This window comes from Vanellus vanellus (assembly GCF_965231255.1).
Source record: "Vanellus vanellus genome assembly, chromosome: 2".
NCBI lineage: Eukaryota > Metazoa > Chordata > Aves > Charadriiformes > Charadriidae > Vanellus > Vanellus vanellus.
The window spans coordinates 69,496,845-69,509,068 of record NC_138906.1 but is presented as its reverse complement, the minus strand read 5'-3'; the positions used below and the strand labels follow the sequence as shown (position 1 = coordinate 69,509,068).

General features: G+C 38.9%; 1 protein-coding gene across 1 annotated transcript in view; it reads left to right on the top strand.

Moving 5' to 3' along the window:
• CDKAL1 (CDKAL1 threonylcarbamoyladenosine tRNA methylthiotransferase) overlaps positions 1-12,224 on the top strand; it is a 433,436-nt gene that overhangs the window by 260,598 nt on the left and 160,614 nt on the right. The window contains exon 10 of the mRNA XM_082499568.1: positions 11,955-12,121. Within this exon, the coding sequence (XP_082355694.1) occupies positions 11,955-12,121 (167 nt within the window). The remainder of the gene's footprint in view (positions 1-11,954; positions 12,122-12,224) is intronic.

Sequence of the window (12,224 nt, the reverse complement as noted above, 5' to 3'; positions counted from 1 at the left end):
ATATATTTTATTATTTTTTTTTTTACATATTAACCCTCTGTATTGCTGGCTTATGGAATTGGGATCTCCTAAGTGCATTTTGTGTTTAGCCGACCGCCTTGCCCTTGCATATGCTTACTGTTTTCCCTGCTTCAATTTATTCTATGATATAGCAGGTTGCCAGATTCTTGAGCTATTTTCTCACTTTATCCAAAGAATAATTGTAATTAAAATCGGTCTTTTCCTTAGGATTCAGTACTTTAAGGTAGAATAAGATGACTGTGAAATAATTGTAATAACAAGGATAATTGTTGAAAAACAAAGCAAAATAAACCTTTTTTTTATTAAAATATTTCTGTATTCTGTATTGCCATTTGAGGTTTATGTTATTGTATCTTGGTTCATAACAAAGGATTTGACACTGTTATATTTGTCACTTATACAGTACTTTCTTCTTAATTCTGGGATTTTTTTGTGATCAGAATGTGTAACATTCTAAAAGATGTCTCCCCTAATCCTGGGATACGTAGCAGAGCAGAAATTGTTTATTCATTCTTGTTAGCTTTTTAGTCAAAGATAGACATAAGCTATCTTCTTTCTTTGATTACATTTTAAAATGTCAACATTTTACTGTAACCCAAATTATTTCCAACTGATTTTCAGATAATTCTAAAAATGTCACCTGTGAATATGTAAAATGTGGTTTACTTCTACTCCTGCTGTTCATGTATTAAAAAAAAAAAAAAGTCAGAAACATTGACTGAAATAGGAGTATAGGATTCAGCTCTGAAAATGCAAGATATTTGGGCAGGAGAAAGCATTTCTGGAGCATGAGTTTCCAAATATCTCTAACACACACTGGTAGCTTGTGTGCAAGCTGCTGTTGTAGAATTTGTAAGTTATTCTCTTTCTGAACTCAGAGAGTTATTTAGCTTGGCTACAAACATTTTTAATGATTGAAACTTGGTATGGCATGTTACTTCCCAAGAATTAATCAGTTTCCATGAAAACATGTTGTTTAAATTAATCCAAACTCATTAGCACTACAGAGATGGATACTCCGTAAAAAGCCTCCATTAATTAGCACTGCATCCTGTAATATGCCTACAGCTCGTGACCATTTCCTTGAATTTGTGCAGTGTGTGACCCTTTGCATCTGATACTTCATCTACAGCAGACCGATAGCCTATGTTTTGGTTTTAAAACAGCGAGCGTATGGTATAATGAGTGCCATGTTACCCTTTTTTTTTTTTCCCAATGAATTCCAAAGTCATAAACAAGATTTCTCATATGCATCATTTTGAATTCAGAGTTCGAAGCAGATTTCTCATTTGTGTTTTGACAATAGGCATAGAAATAATAATTTTTAGTTCTTCGGTTTTTAAGTTTACGGAAATTTTGCTCTTTTTCTTTACAGTAGCTTAAGAGTATTTCTGCGGAGTGCTAGACTGACCCTTCTGGTGGAGGGTCTAGTATTTTCTCTCTGCTTACAGTACAAGAATAGCATGAGCATATCAATAGTTCACAAAGTGTATTTGTGAGGCATAGAGCTGAGAACAATAATTCCACGCTTCAGGGACCTGCATAGCTGTATGCTGTATACAGGGTTGCAGAACAACTCTAATAAACTCATGCCTGTCTAGTGTTTTCTGAAATAGCTGTCCTTTGTGTTTAAGTCCCTTTTTGCAAATCCATTACCTGTGGTCACCCAGTCCTTCATGCTTTATTTTCTTGATGCGTGTACCATTGCATGTCATTGAACTTGCTTCTTGAATAAATGAACATCAGCTAATTCTGTCCCTGATCATTAATACACGTAAGACTTTTATTCTGTTAACTTAGGCAGTAGATGTCTACCTTCTCTGAAAACCAACTTAATTCTTGTAGGATGTCTGTATATGCAATGGCAAATTTCAGTTTTGTCATTTTTCAGCTGGCAACTGTAATGATTAAGTGGAAATTATTTATTTATTTATTCATTCATTCATTTGTGCAAGAACTAACCTTCAAAACAGGCCATTGTGTAGCTAACACACATGCCTGGAAATAGGAGGGTCATAGGCAGGTGGCCAGCAGAAATAGCACAGACTTCTCTCTTAAAGAACAACTTCCCCATCCCTCAGCCTGAGAAACAAGTCCAACTTGTGGAATTCAACTACAGTTTTTTCGAACTCCTTTCCTCCCCTTTCTCTTCAAACTGGCTACAAAACCCAATTTATCGTCATGATGTATGGTATCATTAATCCTTCTTGAAAGCAAGATGCATAATGCTGCAGTGTTGGCACTGAGCGAACTTCTGCAGCCTGACTGTCTTCATGCACTTTGGAGTCTCTCTTGTTCGAACAGAATGAAACTGGACTCATAATTAGGTTTAGCTGTCATGCTGTTTGCAGCAGCACGTGACCTATTATATTGTTCCCTTTCGCTCCCCTCCTTCGTCTCCCCTTTGCTAACTCACCATAGCTACAAAACAAGCAAGACAGGACTGCTAGTTTGTGCTCCAGCAGTAAGCTATTAGGAACAGAGGTCCCTATAGGGGTAGAATGACCTCTTTAATAAGCAGTGACAATGTGGGAGAGAGAAACCTCTTACGCTCTCTTTGGTATTTAATGATCAGTTGGCCTTATCTACTACACGCTTTTTATTGGGAACTCTCTATTTATAACTTTTTTTTTTATTAATACCATAGAAATAAGGAATAATTTTAGCTAAAATTTCACTGCTGTCACAAGCTTTCTTACTCCTTGTTTCAAAATAGTCTTCATATCAAAATACTTTCCATTGCTTATCAGTATAGTCTCAGAAGTGAGCAAAAGAAACAGTATTTGATATAAATTGTAAAACTGCTAAACCCTTTAACAATCACAGGTAGTAATCTTCCTTTGTAAATGCCTTGATGGTGAAACGTTTGCTGCAAGAGGAGCTGTTTTCAAGACCTTTATGCAACGAATTTAGATAAATAAGCCTGTTCAGTGGACCCATGTTCTAAACAGTTTCATCAGTTTCATCTTTCAGATGCATGACTTCTGAAAAGGAAATTCTTGAATAAATTGGTTTGTAGCTTCCACTTATATAACCACAGAAGATAAAATGGAAAGCCACTGTTAGTCATATGGCTATTAGATCCTTCTATCATACTTCACATCTAAATATAAAAGGGATGGTAGACTATCCTTACATTAAAGTTAGCTTGTTGTTACTGAAGAGTAGACAGGTAGCTGGGCCAGAACTCTTTGTTTCAGTGTGTGGTTGTTTTGGTAAAATTTCCAAAGTAACCCTAAAAATTGATGTGAAAGGTGGTAGTAGAAGTGTGTGCGTATGTTTTGTTGTTGGGACTGAGGGGGGGTTTTTGGTTTTTAATTTTGTGCAAAACCAGAACATTTTGTTATTGCAACTTAAAAGTAATTAAGAAAAGTTCTTATTGTGCAGTCCTAATGCTTGGTATGCTTTATACTGTGGTCCAGCTCTGATTTGACTTTGTAAGTTACAAAAAATAACACAAGAAATATGAATGCACTATGAGGGGGAAAAATGTATAAAAAAAAAATTTTAAATATATCAGCATATTTTCATTGAAATAGAATCAAGCTGTTTCTTGAGCTCTTTTGTACTGAGTTTCATAAGCTGTTTCTCAAGCTCTTTTGCATCAAAGTTCATTTAAGCTCTGATTATAACTTATTATTTATAAGAGAGATAGCATGTTTTACTTTTTGGAAAGATCATTCAATCTAACCAAATTTCTAGAGATGTTTCATACTTTTGAAAGAGCGATTGCCAGAAGAGGTAAGGGGGTCCATGGCACGATGAGTTTTTACATTTCGGAGTTTTCAAATATAGCCCAAACTTTTATCCATTAGTTTGCAGAATCAGGAATTTGTTGTAGGTACCTACATCATGTCTGTGGTCAAGGATCCTTTAAATCAAGTTCCTGTTATGGCTTCAATATAGTTTGAAAATTTCATACCATGAATATATAATAATGTATAGCATGTATATAAATACATGAGAACTTTAATAATTTGCATGTGCAAACATTTACTTAAATTAAGCATTTTGGCAAGGAGAAAGAAAAAATATCTTGAATTTTGTTGCTAAGTGTAGTAGACAACACTGCCAAACAGAATCTGCCGAAGTGATACTGTTGAGTGTTCTACTTTTAAAAGAATACATTATCCTACATAGGTGGAATAATTTGAGTCAGTGTAACTTGGTCTGTATGTCACTTCATATTAGTTCCCAAACACATTCTGAAAAATATGTAGACCATAAAAGTTAGCGTGTTCATTTCCTAAGCGCTCTAATATATGTGTCATCCTGTGGGTAGCAGAAACCACAACTGCTTTAAAGACTTGTACTGAACTAAGCACTTACAAAACATAGCTATAGTTTTTGTACTACAGGCCGACATCCAGAAGTAATAGAAATAATCCTGCCATGAGAGGCATCCAAGTGGGCCGAGAGTGCCGGCTGATGTCATTATGAGGCTTTTCTCCTTCATCATTCAAAGGGCATGGCAACCAGGGGAGATGCTTGATGACTGGAAGAAGGGAAATGTCACCATGCCCTTCAGGAAGAGCAAGAAAGGGGATCTTGGGAACTACGGAGCAGCTGAACCTCACTCTCTATGGGGCAAACCCTTCTGGAAGCCACTTCTAGGCTCATGAAGGACAAGAGGGTGTTTGGGAACAGCTATCATAGATTGACCACTGGCAAATCATGTGACTGGCCTGAGTAACTTTTCTGATGGGGTATCTGGCTTTGTGGGGGAGGGGAAAGCCATGGAGTTTTGGTGTTTTGGGGTGGGTTACTTTGGGGACTTTTTTTTGGGGGGGAGGAGGAGGTTGTTTGGGGTTTTTGTTTGTTTTTCAGGGTTTGGGGTGGAGGGTGGTTTTTTTTTGTTGTTGTTTTGGGGTTTTCTGTTTTGTTTTGGGGTTGGGGGGGGTTTACCTTGAATTTGGCTAGGTCTTCAGCATAGTCTCTCATAATATTCTTAGATTGTTGAGATATGGACTGGATAAGCGGACGGTAAGGTGGCTGAAAGAATTGACTGGACTGCCAGACTCACAGGGTGGTGACCTATGGTATAAAGTCTAGCTGGTGATTACTAATGGTGCTTTGCAGGAATTGATACTGGGGACAGTATTTCATGCCTTTATTAACAGTGTGAACAGTGAGATAGAGTGCATTTTGAGCAATTTGGGATATGACACCAAATTAGGGACTGACTGGAGGGTAGGGCAAATGTTGCAAGGGACCTCAACTGTCTGGAGAAATGGACTGACTGTAACTTCATGAATTTCAACAAAGGCAAGTAAAATGTCCTGAATTCAGGACAAAGTAACACCATGCTGCAGTATGGATGTGGAGAGCTGACTAGCTGGAAAGCAGCTTTGCAGATTTTGGAGTTCCTCTGGGCGAGTTGATGCACGTGAGTCAGCAGTGAAACCCCTTTGCAATTATCAGCTGTGTCCTAGAGGCTATTAGCAAGAGCACAGCCGCAGGCCCCGGGGAGTGACTAGTGCCTTGTTTTTGGCAATTATGAGACCTCATGGAGAGAGTGCTTTGTCCAGTTTTGGGCACCCGGGGACAAGGCTTACTGATATACTGGAGCAATTCAGCAGAGGGCCACTGAAATGATTAGGAGGATGGAGCACATGACATATGAGAGATGGGTTTGTCAAGCTTTTGAAGAGAAAGCCAGGAGGAGATCTTATTGCTGTCTACAACTGCCAAATGGGAGGGTATAGAGAAGGCAGAGCCTGACTGTCTTGTAGTCAGACAGGTCTTGCAGAGATAGGATGAGAGGAAACAGGACAAGTTGGAACACAGGAAATTGAAACTAGGTGCAAGGAAAATTATTTTGCCCTGAGGGTGGCCAAATATTGGAACAGATTACCCAAAGTGGCTGTGGTATTTCTGTCCTTGGAAATATTGAAAACACAACTGCACAAGGGCCTGAGCAGTCTCATCTAATTGGACCTGATTTGAGCAGGAGATTGGACTAGACGACCTCCAGAGGTCCCTTGCAACCTAACTTATACTGTGATCTCACGAAAAGAGATTTTCACCATGTGTGCAGAATTGTCTTTACCTTTTGGCTTTCCTGATGACCACATAAAATGGAATTTGTTTGGGCTTTTAAATTAAGTCACTGTGTGTAGCAGGTCTTTCTGTAATACTAATCAATGCTTCAAAGCAATTTATGCTATTAAAGAGATTTAGAAACTATTGATTATGACTCTAATAGTGAAAATTCAGAGAAATATTTTTCTGGTTCTCATTTTGAAGTGCACTAAAGCTGAACAGACTTTCTTGGCCACTCAACCAGCCATTGCTTCATCCTGTGTTGTGAAGGGTTGGTTAAGCCAGTCATCCTTTTGCTAGGCTTTCTCTTTTTACAGGAGTTTTGGGGATCTGGTAATTTCTCCAAGCGTTGCATTCCAGTAGGTCAGTCAACATTCATGGTGCCATTCAGATCTTGTTCTACTATTCGTGGCAAGCATTAAGAAAGCAGGAACGGACAACTGTCTCTCGCTTCCTTAAGACTGTCCAGAAGGGTAAAAAAATAGATCTTTTGAAAGAGGATATATGTTTGGGCATAATAAAGATCCTGTAGAAAGTCAGGCTGAGAGTCACACCTCTAGAGCTTTGTCCCTCAAAGTAAAAATAAGACTGTGATGGGACCAGTTTGTATGTAGTATGTCGTAAGCAGAGCTGCAGTACTTCATTCATCTGAATGATATGTTGCTGAATCGTAAGCTGACCCATACTTTCCAAAGTACAGAAAAAACATTGATCCTTTAGATGATTGATCCTGACAGCTTGCCTCGTTCACCAGCTCTGTACCTAGACCTGTCTTTTTTCTTCAGCCTATTTTTTTCGTCATGTGCTTGCCAGATTTCCTGCAGTTTCTAAGTGTGACAGTTGGGTGTGAGTTACTTTTTGAGTCTGGGATAGGATGTATTTGTACAGGATTGTGTGTCAATCCATTCTCTCTCTCCTGTAGAAGCTCCTTGTGTATACAGGTCAAATAGGGATTTCTTGGTGAGCTGGAAACTAATCATTCCAAACCTCCATTAGCACCAGCGAGTTGCTCCCAGTTTGATATATTCTTTCAGGAAGTCCGTGCAATGGGATCTTTCAGTGGTGATACATATGGTTGAGCTGCCTGTCTAAGAGGAGGCCTGGACTCTTTAAGTGGTGAATCAATGCTTGCAGAGTACTTCAGAAGGACAGAAGGAATTTGATGCCTCCAAATCTCCATTCAAACTTGCATTATATTCAGGTTGATACAGTGAATATAGTATGTACGCAGATGTCTTCGTAGTTTCTCAGTTAAGGCACTGATTCAGCAAAGTAATCTGGCACGTGCCCAGCATCAAGTATGTAAATAGTGACTGTAAAATCCATGCTGAATAAATAAGGGACAACTCAAGTAATTGAAGAGAAAATGAATTTATGTAGGGTAAGCTCATTCTGAACAATGAGCAGATTCTAAGTGAATCTGATTTTTCCAAGCCTATCTCTGTCTTTGGCTGTGATTTTTTTATTATTATTATTATTATTTTTTTTTATTTCTAAGGGTGTGATCAGAAGTGGCAGGGTCAGATTGATTGTCCTCAAGCCTGCAGGCAATTTTTGACAAACATTTAAGTCAGACCTCCCCTTGGCAAATGGTCTTTCAGATTTCTGTGGTGCAGTGGGAACAGTATTTCTATGGTCTGTACAGCACTGCAGGTTGCTGTAAGAATTCACCGTTGGAGAAGGAGGTCAGGCAGTTATTGATAAGCATATGTGGACTACTGAGAAGGTCAGCATTGGGGGTCTCCTACTGAGACAGCCTGCAGAGAATTGTGCTGCTGGAAAAGCTACTCCTGTTTGCATTAGAAAATCTCACAGGAAAGAAAAGAACGAGACAAAAGGAAGGAGAAGAAAAAATAAGGGAATTTTGTGATTGAATTTCAGTTGTACAAGGTACAGCAGGTTAACAAATAGGAGAACTGCAGTGAGATTAGTGTCTGATATTTTAACATCTTCAGACATTTTTGTAGATTGAAGCGAACTAATTTTTTTGGATGGAGTAGATTTGCCTTGAATTTAAAAGATGTGTGCTACCACTGAAAACAGTGTTTACAATAGCAGCATGCAAATAAAGCAAAATAAAAAGTGCTAGAAATTTCTTATTAAAGAAATGAATCATTTCAAGTGGTCTCTAAAATAAAAATGCACATATCTCGTAAAAGTGACAGCTGTAGGATTTCTTGTCTTCTTTATGACAAGGATTGTTTAGACTGCCCCACAAAACGTTAAAACCCACATCAGATAATCTGCGATGAGTATTCTTTATATTGAGACATTGGAGAAGGAATAGGCTTAGAACCCCCTTCATTTACTTGGAACCTTTTCTTTTTTCCAACATTTTTCATTCTCAGTCATCTCCAGTCACAGCAGAGCAGAGATCAGAAGCCAGCAGTTGAGGTTACTCTTTTGTGCTGGGTAGTGATGGCAGAGTGAGAAATAAACTGTGAGCCGGGACCAAAGGCAGACTTGTAATTACTTGAATATAATGATAATTGGCCTTAATACTGTAACAAATGCTCTGAGTTTGCACATCTAAGCTCTGCAGTTTGGGTCAATTTTCTTGTTTACAAAATCAGCCTGCTTTTATTAGCACCAAAATAATCCAGTAGCAGAATAGTGAATGATCTATTGAGGTTCACTGCAAAAGAAAGGAAAAAAATGCTGTACGTGATTAGACAGTGGATTTAAATAGGTTCCTACGTAGGGCTGCAGTTTGGAGGGGAAGAGGGTTGAGTGAAAATAGGAAGTGTTGGTTCACTTTATTAATACTGTTTGGGAGGCCTGTTTTCTTTCTCTTACCTGATGTAAGTTTAGACTCCTACACTCAGGATGCAAAGGGCTAGAATCAACAGCCTAACAACAGCTGATACCAAACCTCTATCACACACAGTTGCGTATGAAGTTGATTTACCATACTTGTAAATACTTAGCACTCATAGCAGCTTTCAGTATTTGAAGATCCGTTTTGTCAGCCTGAAAATGGGAAGTGAATATTCGCCTACAGTACAGGTGTTCCCCAGCCCTGCCTTCCCCCCCCCGGCGCCCTCCATATTAAGACTACGTCCTTGGTGCTCTCAGCATGAATTGTTCCCGTTGCTTGTTGTTCAACACCCGGATCGGAGACCTGATGAGACAGTTATTCCTGTTGTTGCTGATTTACTATTACAGCTGCTTCCTCTTCTTGTGATTTAATTTGAAGTTTCAGCCCACCAGGGGGCTAATGGTCCCCACCTATGTGGCTTTTGAAGCTCACTGTTGTTTTCCATGGGAATGTTATTTCCAGTCCTAGCCAGTGATTTATGTTTTTTTCCTCAGTGTCATCTGGTAACTGTGAAGCAGTATTCCATTAGCCATTTTCATGAAAAAAAAAAAAAAAACCAAAAAAAAAACCAAATCAAAACCAAAAACAACAAACCACAAAAAAACCCAAATCCCAAACACAAAACCTATGCAACTATTTAGATTGAAAGCTTAAAATGAGAATTACTCTGTTTCAGTAGAAACTTAGCAAGTAAATTACTCTGTTTTGCAGTATTCTAATGGCTATTGGAGACTGATATAAAAAAAAAAAAACAACAAAACAAGATGACATTACCCATCCTTTAGATCCTTTATGTTTCTCTTATTTTTAGAATGTAACATATATAATTCACTTCTTTTTTCCATATCTCAGGAAAATGTAGGGCAGGCAGCAAACCTGAGAGTACGTTTCATGGTACTGCCTGTGGTGAGATGAATTCTGAAAACATTAGCAACTGCAGTGGAATCCGAGGTGTGATTGTATTCCGCTAGCAGATTCTGCATACCTGATCAGGCACAGGAGAGCTCAGTTTAAGTGTGACTACAAAGTTACGACTGCAAGCTAGATAACCAAAGAGCAGTACTTGTGGAATACTTTCCACCAGACTTCTTAGAAAAACAAAATTCTACATCTCTCTCACTAAATTGTTCTTGAAGCAAAACTTAAGAAGTTATGAGTTTCTTGGTTTACTTTTAAATCTTAAGTATTCTCAGTTCTAAATAATAAATGATGTTGAAAACTTTTCTGAACAAACAGAATTAACGATGATGCTCAGCATAGCCTGCTGTCCACCTTTATTGTTATAGTGCGCGTTCGAGTGGCAGTCTTGAGTGTACAGATTAAAGTCTTGTCCTGGTTTGAGAGACACAGGACTAATTTCTCTCCTAATACTTGGGAAAACTGCACTTTTAGAAGACTCCAGTGTCTGAATTTGTGAAAATATTTACTGTATAGCCAGCTACGGTGTGTTGGTCTCAAAGTCTCAGTGTTTTCGAGCTAGCCAGGTGCAGGGATGAGGAGGTGCGAGACCCGGGCACTTGACCCAAGCTGGCCAACAGGATTATTTCATACCATCAACATCACACTCATTATAAATTAGAAAGTTTGCTGCAAAGTTGGCTCTCTCTCCCTTGATGGCTGCCATCCTGACAACTTTGTGCCCTGGTGCCGGAGCCCTGAGGCCTTCCCTTCCTCCTGAAGCCGTAGCGCTCGCAGTGTCCAACATTTGCTGTCCACTGCTGGGAGTGCACAGCTTCCTACTGATAGAATTGGCTGAGTATAATCTTTGCATGTTCTGTACTGGTGTCGGGATCAAAACTGGTTCTTTAGTGCTGTTAATGTTAATTATCTAATCTTATTCTATTAAATCTGTTTATACTTCAGCTCCCGGGTTTCCTTGTTTTTCCTGATTTCCCTTTCCCAGGTGGGGAGGGGTCATCGGGTGATAGAATGATTGTCTAAATGACAACAAATTGTTATGGATCTCTCAAACCATAACAAGCCTGTATACATGTTTGTTTTCCTCATCTTAAGTATATATTTGTAATACAAACATTTACATTTTGTGATACCTTCTCTGCTGGTCCAAAGAGTGCTTGATGAATTGTGCACCTTCTCGTGTTTGGATGTTTTCTTTACTGGTCCATCGTCAGTATTAGAAATCTAACTCTTCACTGAGTTAATGGTATCTTATCTCACTGGGCATCACAGGAGCATTCCTCCCAGCCACCTTGTTTTCAATGGCTTATTTCTTGCTTTGGGGCGGTGAGAAGGGGGAGGTGGATTGCATTGCAGAAAGGATGGAAGCTGGGCAGACTGATAGAATTGGCTGCGTGAAACCTCATTGCTTCCAACTATTATTAAAGGGTGGTGCAATCTTTCCCCTCTTTGAGCAGGAGGATATTATTACCAAATATCAGTGTTCAAGGTCACCTCTCTTTACAATATAAATCAAATATACTACTTCCTAAGGCCCTGATTGATGGAAAATAAAGTATTAACTGTCAGGAAACAGGTTTTCCAGCACTATGGCTTAGTCATGCACTGGTCACAAACCTTTTCAATACAACCTTAATATTGCATTGCTAATTGTATAATTTAAAGAATACAAGTTTTTAATAGTTATTCCAGGAGGAATGTTAATCACTGTGCTTTAGAGCTATTTTTGCTTATTGGAAGCTTACCAGTTAATAAGATAACTACTAGTAACAACCACTAATGCAAACTCTTTGCTTGGGTAATGTTGCTTGTGTTTAATGAATTAGGCTCAAAAAATAGAGCAGAGTACTGGACTTGACTGACTTGCTGTAGAGGCAGCACAGAATTAGTCATTGGCTGTGAATGTTAATCACTCCACAGCAATGATAATTTACAGCATTGTTGTAGCACTCTTGTGCTCATAAAATGAACTTAATAACCCACTGCTACCCATGGGATAAGCCTTCCTTCTCCTTCCCTCCCCCTTGCAATTGAATACCCAGTCTGGCTGCATAATAGCCTTGTGAAATACTGCATTAAAAAGAGTGAGCAGCTGTATGATAAAATAAACAGCTCTAAAACAGATTTGTTAATTATCTCTTTCTTTTATTCGCAGAGGGTGTTTGTGAGATATGGCTGACCAGTGAAGACACAGGGGCTTATGGCAGAGACATTGGCACAGACCTCCCTACACTTCTGTGGAAGCTGGTTGAAGCTATTCCTGAGGGAGCTATGCTGAGGCTTGGCATGACAAACCCTCCCTATATTTTAGAGCATCTGGAGGTAAGAAAGAAAAGAGAATCATTTATATGCCGGCATATACGTTCATTGAGTGAGTCAGCGTGGAACATGTGTATAGTGTGTTTCATTTTAAGCAGTAGCTTAA